This window comes from Thamnophis elegans, chromosome 3, assembly GCF_009769535.1.
Source record: "Thamnophis elegans isolate rThaEle1 chromosome 3, rThaEle1.pri, whole genome shotgun sequence".
Classification (NCBI taxonomy): Eukaryota; Metazoa; Chordata; class Lepidosauria; order Squamata; family Colubridae; genus Thamnophis; species Thamnophis elegans.
In genome coordinates, this window is record NC_045543.1 from 135219053 (window position 1) to 135233601 (window position 14549).

General features: G+C 39.0%; 1 protein-coding gene across 10 annotated transcripts in view; it reads left to right on the top strand.

Moving 5' to 3' along the window:
- Positions 1–14549, top strand: part of LOC116506122 (transcription factor 4) — a 420496-nt gene that overhangs the window by 355274 nt on the left and 50673 nt on the right. For all 10 annotated transcript variants that reach the window (XM_032213768.1, XM_032213769.1, XM_032213765.1 and 7 more), the window contains 4 exons: positions 831–936; positions 8241–8374; positions 9475–9607; positions 13229–13296. In XM_032213768.1, coding sequence (XP_032069659.1) covers positions 831–936; positions 8241–8374; positions 9475–9607; positions 13229–13296 — 441 coding nt within the window. The remainder of the gene's footprint in view (positions 1–830; positions 937–8240; positions 8375–9474; positions 9608–13228; positions 13297–14549) is intronic.

Consider the following 14549-nt stretch of genomic DNA (forward strand, 5'->3'; position numbering starts at 1 on the left):
AAAGAAGAGGGAGTCAAACTATTCTCCAAAGCACCTGAAGGTAGAACAAGAAGCAATGGGGGGGGGGGGGAACTAATCAAGGAGAGAAGGAACTTAGAACTGAGGAGAAATTTCCTGACAGTGAGAACAATTAATCAGTGGAACAATTTACCTCCAGAAGTTGTGAATGCTCCAACACTGGAAGTTTCAAAGAAGATGTTGGATATCCATTTGTCTGAAGTGGTGTAGGATTTCCTGCCTAGGCAGGAGGTTGTACTAGAAGACGTCCAAGGTCCCTTCCAACTATTCTATTCTATTCTATTCTATTCTGGACAAACTGTGACCTATTGGGTCATAGTTTCAAAGACATTTCCTGACCTAAAAAAGAAACAGAATGACCACAGGCAGGCAAACGTAGTGGGAGTGGAGGAGATTTCTGACTTCCTACCCTCTTCCCCATTTACTTTCGTCAGAATCTATCAGGGCACATTGGAAGTGATGATCATGGATGCCTGGCAGTGATATGGAAAAGGCCATAACTTTGTCAAATTTCAGTCCTGCAGTAGTCATGGTTTCCAGATTTTGGGCTCATTTTTTATAAGATAATCCATTTGAGTTTCATTTTCAAAAATTGTTTCCCTACGATGCACTGTTTTATCCAATTGAAGGTTAGAAAAGTAGATTTTCGGCAGTAGATTCAATGTTTGCTAAAGTAGGTTTTAACTGCAGCCATATACCAATAAAGAGAATCATACTGTGGTGCTGTTCAGTTTTAAAAAAATTAAAAAATTCTAATTCTTGGAAAGATATTAGTGCATTTAACATTTTGCTCTTGTTCTTTCTGTCCATAGGTTTATGCCCCTTCTGCAAGCACTGCCGATTACAATCGGGATTCGCCCGGCTATCCATCCTCAAAACCACCAGCCAGCACTTTTCCTAGTTCTTTCTTCATGCAAGGTAGGATGTTATCATAGAATGGGTTTTCTGATGCATGTCCTTGAGGGTCAGTGGACAAGACGCTGAATTCCTGAGCTCAGTTCTTTGTTTACGGAGTTTCCTGCCAGATGGACAATTCCAGGCAATCTTGATTTCTCTTTCAAAGCTAAGGGGTTAACGCAGTAGCATGCCAGACAGATAAAGGACGATCAAGGCCACAAGACATATTGCGGATTTGAAAGGGATCTTTTAATAAACATTTTGTACAGTCGGTTTTGCTGCCAAATTCGAACTCACAATATGCAACATTGGTTACTTTGTTGCTCTTCCAAATGTTTATGGAAGTGAACATATTTATTTGGTAGTGAAATAATAGTGTTAGTGTCACTTTGAATTCAGACGCACAGACTCCTACATAGCAAATGTGCTCGTGATTTGATGCAAACGTAAGTTGCTGGGCTCCCAGGACAAAATGGAGCTGCCCCTTATCCAGATCTTAACGTTCATTGGGAAGGATGGTAAACATGGAGAAAAATGTGCCCGTATGCCACTTCCTTCCACTTGAAATTAAGGAGTTACTATATTTTTCAGAGTATAAGACACACTGGAGTATAAGACGCACCAAGATTTTGAAGAGGCAAATTTAAAAAAAAAGTTTTTGCACTCTGCAGACCTCCCAAAAATGACCCATTTTCACACAAAAAAGGGCATGCGTAGCCTTTAGGAGGCTTATAGAATGCTCCTGAGGGCTGGGGGGGGGAAATTTCTGCCCTCCCCAGCCTGCCCTCCCCAGCCCCCAGGAGCACTCTGAAAGCCTCCTAAAGGCTATGCACGGCCATTTTGTTGAAGGGGTGGGGTTTCAGGAGGCAGAAAATGCTGTATTCAGTGTATAAGACGCACCCAGATTTTCAGCCTCTTTTTTGAGGGAAAAAGGTGCATCTTATACTCCAAAAAATGCGGTTGCCTGCAGTGGTAAGACCTGAAATGCAGCATTTGAAACTCTGAACAGCAGTGGAGCACAATAGAGCTCAAGAAATAACGATAGGTTTCATTTTCTCTAGTGGAAATACTTTGATTACAGATATTTTCAGCAAGATGTGCCAAACAAACTGATGCATGCTGTGAGTCTAATCATATTCAGTGGGCCTCACTGTCCTTCAGCATGATTTGAATCACAACCTTGAAGCCCCAGTGTTGGCTGCACTCAAAAATATTTTGTATTTTGCATCATGTATTGACAGCAGAGAGAATTGTATTTGCACAATATTGGAAACATGAGAACACCCCACCAGATGAAAATATAATTCGGAAAACATTGAACTGTGCAGAGATGGATAGGCTTACATTAAAAATAAAAGATAAAGGAGATATAGAATATTAACGTGAGATTAGATACAAGAGGTAGAAGTTAGAAGAAGAAAGATCATTGCTATGTGTATGTAAAAGATAAATGTTATGTATAAGTATGCCAGTATATTTAATAGAAGCACAAATAAGTTAATGCAACTATAATTATTGTTATAATTACTACATTTAATATTATTATTGTTACTATATTTGTTGTTTTTTCACTAAAATGAAATACCTGGACAATATACTGTTTTCAAAATATTTCAAAATATTTATATATAAATAAAAAATATATAACCAAAAAAATTGTATAAAAGCAGCTAATGGGATGAATGTTTTCAGTTCTTTGCGTTCACTTCAAAGAATTACCTTATAATACTACCAATAGCATTGTAGGTCAAATAGTTTGTAACAATATTCAATTGATAGAGCAATTAAATTGATTAGAAAAATCTAAGGTGTAATCAGTCACACATGGAGAAGAGTTATTCACTCACCTTAAATATAATTTCAGAAATGAGATTTTACATGTAAACTAATCATTGGTGGAGAAAAAAAAAGATATTAAAAAAACTTTATATTCCACAGCTGTATTTATTAATAATATTATTGCTTGAGCTCCATGAAAATCCCACAAAACCAACTTTTCTAATATATCCATTGGCCATGCAGGGAGTTACAAACCAATGCAACTAGAAAGAAACAGGTGGGAAAATTTGCAAGAATTTTAATTGGTCTCATCTAGTCTCGTTGCTCCTTGTGGAATGGCTTCTTGTCTCTTAAACTAGGTGCAGATTTTATTTTTGTCCTTTAAATTGTAGGTCCTTATAGGGGAGGGGGCGGCATAAAAATGAAATAAGAAAATAAATTAAATAAATAAAAATAACTGCATTTTTGGGTACAAACGTCTTTAAATGTTGTGTTTCTTTTGTTGCTTCCTTTTGTTAAAGTATAGACATTTTATTTATAACTATTGCTCCCCTCATTTATTCATTGTTTGGAGTTTTAGAGACTAACTCTGAGTAGCTTACAATTCCTACATACTTATAGTATTTAGAATTAAAGCCCCGAAATGTAATTTAAACAAGAATAGTTCATAATCCACAACATCACCATTATCATGTCATCCTCATTTTACCTCCTGGGTCTACTTTCCTGGGAGTAAAATGAGGCCTTTCATAAGAAATGGGAGATTAGACATAAACAATCAAAAGACAGCAGCTTATCATGTAAACAAGGATTCAGCCCTGGTGGCCAGATATTTAGAAAGAAGCACTTCGGATACTTCAAAAAGACTCTACCTAATGAAAGCACTATGAAGGAGGGCAGAAAATTTCTTTTGCAGTTTTTGACATTCTGTTTATAACCCCCAAACTATCAATAAACAGAACTTGCTGAAATCTCTGTTTCCTTGATTTTGCCCAGCTGGCGTGGAACTGTGTCATGTTTCCCTCACTCCCAATCCTCACAGATAGTCCAGAAAGAAGTAGAAATCAATAGTATTGAAAGTACGTGAGCGATCCAGTAGGATTATGACAACACATCATTATAAGACCCTGATGGTGAACCTATGGCACGCATGCCACAGGTAGTAGGCAGAGCCCTCTCTGTGGGCACACAACCTTTGCCCCAGTTCAGCTCTACCATTCATGCGTGCATGCCTCCTGCTGGCCAGCTGATTTTCAGTTCTCTGCTGTGCATGCGCCCTGCTCCTGCCCCCACAGCCCATTTTTGGCCCTAGGAGGCTGCAGGGAAGCCTACTAGGCCCAAAACAGGACACAGGGTCAGTTGCGTGCGCATGTGCAGGGGGCTGGGCAAGGGGGAACACAGGGGGGGGGGTCACGCACACATGAGCAGAGGGATGGGGCATGAGGGACTTTTGGCATGTGACGACAAAAAGTTAGCCATCACTGTTATAAGATATCAACAATAGCAGTTGCATTCCCATATCAGAATCCTAAAGTGTACTATTGATTCTTATTCCCCAAGTTCCCTAACCAATTTCGTTGTATTTAAGTACAATGACAATAAAGATTATAATTATAAGTTGGTTTCCCAGTCTCAAGTATTTCAACTGTTGGCCAAATTTGCCCTCATGGTCCACAACCTATATCTTGATAATAATCAAACATGGGCACTTTCCTGCTCTTATTGCCATCATGTAGGTTTGAAGTTCAGTTTATCAGTATTTTCAGTCGTATTTTTTCTTGTTGTATGTTATTGCCATTCTAGGCATCCCATGTCCTGCTTCAGCTCCCAAAGCTTCTCAGTGGAGGATGGGGCCCCTAGATGGAAAATAGGAAAGGCTCCTTCTGAGCAATTGTGCTAAGAGGCCCAGCCACCTATATATTTTAAGGTTCAGTTAGGCCAACCAAGACCACAGGAAAGTCCTCAAGCATCCCTAGAAATCACATGTATCCATTAGATAGCCAAGGCGGACCAATCAAATGGCTATATTCTCCCTGCAGAAATCAGTGGTGCAAGGAACGTCCATCTTGGAAGTTTCTCAAAAGGCGGAACAATGATTAAAATATATATTATCCCATTATTTAGAAAAGGCTTTGATGATAAGGAAATTCATAATTAATGTGTCTGTCAGTAATTGTTAGCCATGTTAGCTAAATGAATTCAGTTATAACCTCTATAGTGATTAGAGTATTTGAATCTATTAGACAATCCTCCCTATAGATCAGGGGTGTCAAACTCGTGTCCCATGGGCCGGATGTGTCACGCGCTGGCCACATCCATGCCTCATTTAGCAAAGGGGGAAAAGTCATGATACGTCATGTGACAATGGCGTGACGACACAAGTTTGACACCCCTGATGTACACCCCTCATTTAATTAGCCAACTCAGTGTGTGGCTTTGGGTAAGTTACTATTTCTTAGTCAAACCAAAGATATATTCTGTTATTCTGAGGATAAAAATAAAAGGAAGCGGGAATTAGAGTATATTACTGAATACCAGGTAATTAGAACAAATAGCAATGGGAAGCTATCACTTTCACATCATCTTTGTAAGCTATCCAAGGTGTATCTCACTGGTCACTCTTGGGATGAGTAATCTTTCCAAAATTTTATTCAGAACCAGCAAAGCATCTTGCACACTTTTTTTTTCCAATGGGATATCAGTTTCTTTCGTGCTGATCAAGTTTACACACCATGGACCTGAAAGTGAATTCCAGCTTTAAAAATGAGGAATGTGCTAAAAGTATCACATTCATACACATTTTGGAAGTGATGCCTCTCAGTGGGCAAACATATACCAATTACATTATACGGAATGACAAAAGTACAGGTAGTCCTCAACTTACAACAGTTCATTCAGTGACCATTCAAAGTTACAACAGCACTGAAAAAAGTGGTTTATGTCTGTTTTTCACACTTATGACCTTTGTGGCATCTCCCTGGTCATGTGATCAAAATTCACATGGTAACTTGTTCATATTTATGGCAGTTGCAGTGTCCTGGGGTCATGTGATTTCCCCCCCCCCCCAAAGTACTAATTTAAGAACTGCAATGAGTCACTTAACTGTGGCAAAAAAGGTCATAAAATGGAGAAAATTTTTTCACTTAGCAACATAAATTTTTCACTTAGCAACATAAATTTTGGGCTCCATTGTGGTCGTAAGTTGAGGACTGCCTGTACTTTAAAGATATCACATTATTTTTCTGTGCTAGAGGAGTCGGTTACATCCCAGCTACATTTATTGTTGGTCAGCTCCTTATTTAAATTTTAGATGGTTACTCGCTTGTGAGCAATCCAGTCAAAATCTTTTGAGAAAATAGTTTCATGTTGTCCATTATGACTCAGTGTATTATCATAGATTTATTAAAGATAGAGAGTAGACATGGATTTGATGCTTCCAACTTAAGCTAAAGATTACTTTTTGAATAGCCTAGCTCCCTCAAAGATTGTTAACAGTTTGCTGTCCTCTTGAAATTAGAGATCAAAGAGAAGAAGCTTCAGATGTCTCCATTGTTGATTTGAGTTTTGGGTTATGTTCAAATAAATTTGCAGCAAGGCAGAAACTATTAGATTCCAATGACCAGGCCGAGCTTCACATTTGACCCACAAATATGATATGCAACCATGCTTCCAACTTTTAAACTCTGTTTATGCTTTCTTGATTTAATTTCCTTCAAGGATATTGGAAGGCAGATTCAAGAACATCCCCAGTGTCTTAAATTTTATCCTTGTGGCTTATACTATTGAAAGTTTGACTTTATTGTACTTTCCATGTGGACAAAAATTACTGCATAATATTCTTGGATCGCCAGATAAGTAGTACATTGCATACCTTCTGGATAATCAAAACTCAAATAATACACTCCAGATTGTTTTGTTAATCTATGAGACTAGGCACCAATTTATTGTCAAGAAGAAAATAGTTGTGTTTATGCCTTAACTTAAAATAGCTCATAACGTATTTTACTCTAAAAAATTATTGCAAATTAATGAGTTCAGTTTAGTTGATCCTTGTATTTTGATCTATAACCATAATACCATAATGAAGTTTTAGTTATCTCTCAACTCCTCCCCTAAACCAATTATCTGAGTTCAAAAAATAAGGGTTCATCAACTGAAAAGTAGAAAAAACAGAATTCTGGAGACAAATTTCTTTTAAGTTTAAATATGCATCTTTTCCAAATAGCTTTTGTTGGTAAATGTCTGTCTACAGGAAAACCCAATGATGCTTTTTAAAGAGGCAACTGGACTTTGTTTTTTCTTTGAAGACGCTTCAGAGCTGAAGAAGCTTCTTGGATAAGATACGAAATGTCTTCAAAGAAAAAAAAAAACAGAAAGTCCAGTTGCCTCTTGAAAAAAGCATCTTTGGGACAACCACGACCTAAACGACTAAGAATCTCTATGGGAAAAGTTTCTGAGCATCTCCCTAAATCATAGATATCTCTGTTCTGATTCATAAATATTTTATATATGACATTGGGTTATGAAGTTGGCCAAAAAGTCAAGTCCTGGAATCAAAATATTTGTGTATTTATGTGCTAAATTAAAACCCCAGAATCTACTTAGACTCTTATTTTAAATGCGCTTAAAAAAAAAACATGTTAGGTTCCAGTTTTATCGAGCATGGATTAATAACAATATAGGTCACAACTATGTGGGTTTCTGATAAAAATAGCACAAATGTTTTAAAAATTGCACAGAATATCTCTGACTAATTAGTGGTGATTTCAGAAATGTCATTTACACTCCTGTTTAGAAAACTTTAAAAAAAAATAATGCTCATGTAGTTACATAAGATTAGTGTGGCTCCTATATGACAAAGGATGATAACACAGTTTCCCCACTTGTGATTGCTATCTTTTATTGCAAACTGCTACCCAGCACTGTGACACATAAGACATTAATCAAACCTTATTAGAATGCTAATTTTAACATTTACTAAAAACACAACCTCGGATTGTTAGTCAGAGAATCGAGTATTCAGAGAAGCTATATTTAGAATAGAATAGAATAAAATAGAAAGAGGAAGAGAAGAGTTAGAAGGGATCTTGGAGGTCTTCTAGTCCAACCCCCTGCCTAGGCAGGAAACCCTTCAGACAAATGGTTATCCAACATCCTCTTTAAAACTTACAGTGTTGGAGCATTCACAACTTCTGGAGGCAAGTTGTTCCACTGATTAATTGTTTTAATTGTCAGGAAAGTTCTCCTTAGTTCTGAGTTGCTTCTCTCCTTGATTAGTTTCCACCCATTGCTTCTTGTTCTACCCTCAGGTGCTTTGGAGAATAGTTTGACTCCCTCTTTGTGGCAGCCGCTGAGATATTGGAAAACTGCTATCATGTCTCCCCTAGTCCTTTTTTTCATTAAACTAGACATACCCAGTTCCAGCAACCGTTCTTCGTATGTTTTAGCCTCCAGTCTTCTAATCATCTTTGTTGCTCTTCTCTGCACTCTTTCTAGAGTCTCAGCATCTTTTTTACATCGTACATTTTCTCCTGTACATTTTACAGACGGCCACCACAGCAGCGATCCGTGGAACTCATCCAGTGGAATGAATCCTCCTGGATATGGAGGCATGTTGGGCAATTCATCTCATATTCCACAGTCCAGTAGCTATTGCAGTCTCCATCCTCATGACCGCTTGGTAAGGCTACTAATCGGCACTATATGTCAATCTGTGTGTGCAACAAATATAGAAGACAAACTTTTCACCAATTTAAACCACTTTTTTCTCACACACTCATGTTTATCTCTGTTGGAAGAGAAGGACCATGGATTTCACTGCTTAAGAGAAAACCGTTTGACAAAAGCAGAGTTATAAATGAAGAAATCTGGTGCCTTTTCATGGACAACACGCACAGAGAGAGAGAGAGAGACACCTCTGTACATTTCATGGTTTAAAAATAAAATCTCTTTTTTCCCACATGTGCGAGACTTTAAATCCTAATTGCAAAATGAGGAGGAGGCCAAGCAGAGCTAACTCTATACAGCAGAACCCTGTCTTGAGGATGCTTTCTTTTTTCTTTTCCCTTTGAAGATGCTTCTTTGCGTGACAATCTTTAAAACAGCCTTCGCTGACATAAATGCTAACAATTTTTACAGCCTTACAATGGAGTTTTGTTCTTTGATCCACTGTTCTGATGTTCTGCTGGGCTTCGGGTACAGGTCATGTTGTACCTTCCGCCTAGGGGTCTCTCAGCTACATATCAAAGATTTTAGGATGAAACAAGGGCACCCCCACCCCACCCCCCCAAAAAAAGTCCCCCTGGGAGATGTCACCAAATTGCTTTTTTTATAGTCTACCTTTCCATCCAAGCTGGGTGATCAAGGTTGTTTACAGGCAATAAGAGATCTCCTAAAAATAGGGGTTCATCGTACAATTGACCTTCTTCATGAGACATCACTCCCCCAAGGCAGAGTTGGCCTGCGCCCTACTGCTTTTCTGAAAGGCCCCTTAAAAACGTGGTTTCGTGAGCAGATCTGGGGATCATGAATGGAGATGGAGTCGATCAAATGGCTGATTTGATTGTGTCATTGCGGGTGTGGAAGGTAGAATATGTTTTTTTTAATAGGTTTTATGGATTTTTAATTTTTTTGAGGCTGCCCGGAGTCACCTATTTGTGAGTTATATAAATTTGGTGAGTGAGTGAGTGAGTGAGTGAATGAATGAGTGATAAAATCAGCAACTCTGTATAACCATTACTTGCTAACTGAAATGTTATCTTTCCCTGCTGTGTGCCACAGAGCTACCCATCACACTCTTCAGCAGACATCAATTCCAGTCTTCCTCCAATGTCCACTTTCCATCGCAGTGCCACAACCCATTACAGTGCTTCTTCCTGTACACCTCCGGCAAATGGAACAGAAAGTATAATGGGTGAGTTGTAGGGTTCTTACCAGGGTGGGATTCAAAAATGTTAGCAACCAGTTCGCTGCCCGGTTGCTGTGTGGGCATGGGCATGGCCTACTTGGTCTCCTGCACCCTGGGGTGGGGAGGCATTGTCACCCTCCCCAGGCTCCAGAAGCTTTCCTCGAGCCTCCAGGAGAGCGAAAACATTCTGCCCCGGGCTCCGGAGGCTGGAAACAGACCCATTTCCAGACTTATGGGAAGCCCATTTTTCACACTCCCAAAGCCTCTGCGTGGGCCCTGCACTTACCTGGCATCCAAAACAAGTCGCGGTGCAAGGTAGGCGAGGCCAGCCAGTCCTTGCAACTACCGATTCGGTGAATCAGATGTAAAATTAGCATCCGGTTCCTCTGAACCAGTCCGAACCAGCTGAATGCCACCCCTTGTTCTTACTAAATTGAAGAAGGCAAGTCCTGTCAGTTTCTCCTCATCTGTTTTCTGGGGAAAGAGCTTGTGGGGCTGATCAGACATCACAGAGGAAAACTTTGCTTTTTTCATGTACTCACGGATTAAGAAGGATATTTGGTTGGAGTTCTTGCTATACCGACTGGAAACTCAAGTCAACAAGAGTGTAGGATTAGAGTTTGATCTGTGAATAATCCATCCCCTTTTATTTGCCTGGTCTGATTTTGCTCTCCAAGAAAGTAAACTTGTATTATTAAATTCCATTCTTGGCTGCTATTTCAAAGTTAACTTGCAATCTGGAAAAGGACAGAAATTTGAAGAGAAAATAATGGTTAACAAGTGGATATCCTAAGATAAAATTGCGGAGCAAGCAAAAGGAAATTGTCTAGGTGGATATTAAAACAGAAGCCACTTGGGTGCATTGGGTAAGGCACCAGGCTAGAAATTGGGAGAGTGTGAGTTCTAGTCCTACCTTCGACATTAAGCCAGCTGGATGACCTTGGGCCAGTCACTCTCTCTCAGCCCCAGGAAGATGGCAAGGGAAAAACACTTCCAAAACTCTTGCCAAGATAAATACAGGGACTGGTCCAGGCAGTCGCCAGAAATCAACACAGACTCGAAGGCATTAAAACAAAACAAAGAAAAAAAAACCTGGAAGATATTAACTTAAGCGATCCTTCATTCTATGCAAAGTATTTTCTGTGTGTTTTCAAAGATTCAGAGCCTTTAAGCAGCCACTTACTAAGAAAGATTTAATGTAGCATATGCTAAAGATTAGTCCAGAAGATCTGCCTCGTTCATGTATTAATCCCACTTTCTACTCTCACTTTAAATGACGTTTTTGAATTGCAAGATACATAGCAGTATGTGGCTTTTTTAGTGGGAACATGATGTGAGCCTTTCCCTTGAAGCCTTGGTTTTACTGTGATTTTATTATGGGAATAGTCACATAATACTGCACTTAATTTTTTTACTAGTGTGTTAAGCTTCCAGTGCAGTGGGATGCTAAACTATCATATGGCACAAGAGGGACATGAATTTTATCCTGCTGTGTCAGTACATCTTATCTGAGAAAAATATCAAATTGACTCAATTTTTCTATTTCCTGAATGTACTTTTTGCTCCTATTCAGGTTTGAGACTGGTGAACAGGCTGGATGTTGCATTTATTAACTGAGAGTAATCCTCTATTTTTATTTATTTATTTTGGTATAGCTAGCTCTAGCTTGCAAAACCATTATATTCCTGCCAGTGAAGACTATGAAGCACGTATAGGGCAATTTTTATGTAACCTTGGCATATACAAAAGATTTCATACAATTATATAAAGGGCATCCACAAACAAATCCATTAATGCAGATGATTATTTAGACATTATGCCAGAAACACGGGGATTATAATTATTGTAATATCACCTTTATAATTTCACCCTTATGAAAATAGTTGCATTTAACATTCTGGTATAGATATTTTGGGGGGTATATTTAAAAGGATGGGATTAATTATTAGCTCTCTCATGCTATGGATTTGATGATGTTTTTTGAGTTGGACAGAACACAAGGCTTGAAATCACACCATTAGTTCATAAAGGTAAAGTCTTTGAGTTGAGCTCTGCCCCCGATGAGTTTATAGACAAATGCAAACTGTTTTCTTGACACCCCCCCCCCACACCATTGGCATTATGTGTGGATCACAATAGGATCACTCAAATGATGTTTGAATCATCTTATGCAAAGCCATCTGTTAGCTTTGCATGTCACATGAAGCGGTGTGGTTGAATGTAGTCTGGAATCACAGGAGAAAGGGGCTTTTTCCCAGAAGGCAAAGAGGCAGAAAGCTTGGAATGTCTGGTGGACAGGAAGAGAACAAGGTCAGGCACTGCCGAGCAGTTCACAGAATATACTGATAGCAGATAATTGCTTTAGTTTGGCAAGATTATGTTTGTAGAGAAGCAACAGTAAAGGAACTACTTCATGTGTTCTTCTGGGTTCTGAAAAACGGGCTGTAAAATTTATTTATTTCCTTACTAGCTGATAACCCAGAGTTGCCTGGGTATTTATTTATCCTAATCTTGTATTAGACAGGATTTCTAATGTTGGATTTTCCACCTTACCAGAAGGAGCCCCCTTGTGGAGTATTCTGAAGCTGTTACCATGGCAACTCCACTGCGCTGTACAGTAGAAGCCATTTTATGGCACAACAGGCTGTATCTTAACAGAACATACACCCCGAGAGGTGTTAGGGATGTCTTACCCACGAGAGATTAGATTAGATAATATCTCATCTTCTGTACTGGAACTCAAGGCAATACCTCTCCCCCCTCATATTTTTCCACACAATATCAACTCTATAAAGTCCGATATTCTCAGTGAGAGATTATTTCAGATTTTCAGAATGACTTATTTGGAGTAATTTTCATCCATGGTTTCAGCAGGCATGGAGATGGCTTTGAAGAAGGGATTCAAAAACTGTTGTGTAAACCTTCACTTAACCCAGATAGGCAGGAGGGGGTGAGGGGAAAAACTCAAGATTGTCTTTGGTTTCTCCTTTAGTATAAGAGGAAATCAAGTAAATCTCAGTCAGGATTTCGAGATTGGGTTATTATACCTTCTAATGATATTGTTCTAATAATTCTTGTGGCCTCTGCTTCCTGATGTTATCAGCCTCAAAAGACTGACATAAGACATCTGGCTTCCTCAGCGTGATTAAATATAGGATAGAGGCAATGAGTAAGTCTTTACTTTGAGGTAGATGCAATATCGAATTGTGCTGATTTCAGACTCCCATCTCTATACATTTGAAGGCAGTTGCATAAGGCCTCTGTTCTTTAGCCAAAAGAGAATGGCAAACTAAAACATATATAGGGTGCTTTGCAGTTCTCTTCTTGTAAAATGCTAGGTTAATACTGTACAAAGACCCACTGCTCTGTATCTCACTCACCACAGAAAGAAGACTAGATTGAAATAGCTTGCAACAAAAAAACATTTTGAACATGAAATATGAGAGGTATGTTTGAGATGTAAGAAATCCACCATAATTAATAACAGTAACGCTAATTACTATTTGTATAACTCACCCTTAAAAAGCAGCTGAATTATGGATATGGGTGCAGCGCATGGAAAACAAATTTATTTTCTGGTCTTCATGTGTTTTTTTGTTTTGTTTTGTTTTTGGGCTTGTTTTTCAGCAAACAGAGGAAGCGGAGCTGCAGGAAGTTCACAGACAGGCGATGCGCTGGGGAAAGCACTTGCATCTGTAAGAAAGTATTTGTTTTGGATTATTTGAATAGCATAAACTTGGGTTGGAATCAATAACCAAATATGCACAAATTTATTGTGGCCAGTTAAAATAGTTTAGAATAAAAGCATGTTAAGATTGAATGCATGGCTCTGGAAAATCTAGATAATACAAGATAAATTCTTAATTGCAGGCTGTGATTTATAGTTTTCCATTCTCTTGGAAATCATAAGAAGCTTATGTTATGTGATTCAGTAGCCAAGCCCGTCCTGTAGTGGTTTCCTTGTCTGATTTGAAGCCTAAACCATATTTAATAGCAATAACACTTAGACTTATATGCCACTTCACAGTGCTTTTATAGCCCTCTCTAAGTGGTTTACAGAGTCAGCCTATTGCCCCCAACAATCTGGGTCCTCATTTTACCCACCAAGGAAGGATAGAAGGCTGAGTCAACCTTGAGCCTGGTGGGATTTGAACTGCTGAACTGCAGGTAGCAGTCAGCTGCACTACTGCACTCTAGCCACTGCACCACCTCACTTTAAACTGATTTTACTTACAGGTGGTCTTCAAGTATGACTATCATGACCATCGTGGTCATGACAGTCATAAAATGGATCATGTAGCAAGCCCTTCAGTCATAAAGCGAACTCATTGTTTACTTTGACATGTTTTTGTGAAAAAGCAATGCTGGTTTTCAGCAAAACCACTGTGAAAAAGGCCACATGACACTGCAAGCAGACATAGATGCAGACATGTTGCTCAGTAGCCAAAGTGCGGTCACATGACTGGGGGAGCAGGTACCATCAGAACTTCAGATCCAGGTCATAAGTCCTCTTTTTCAGGTCAGTTGTAACATCAAAGGGTTGCTAAGGCACTAGTCATAAGTCAAGGACTACCTGTACATATGTTCATCCAAAGAATGCTGGGAATTTATATCATGTAAAGATGTTAAACTTTCTGATTCAGATGTCTATTTTACATCATAGACAAACAGGTTGTAAAGTTATTTGGGACAAAGCCACAACCATAATTAATCTAGAGAGTTAGAATAATTTGAATAGCTCCATGAAATGTGAATTGCTGTACATTGATGTTAGATTAGATTAGATTAGATTTGTTTTATTTATATGCCGCCCTTTTCCGGGAGGGACTCAGGGCGGCGAACAACTCAAAAGGGGAAAGGGGAAACATAGAACACAATACAAATAGTTAAAATAGCCAAGAATCACACAACCACACAGGTCGAGAGGGGAGGGGAACTCATCAACCCC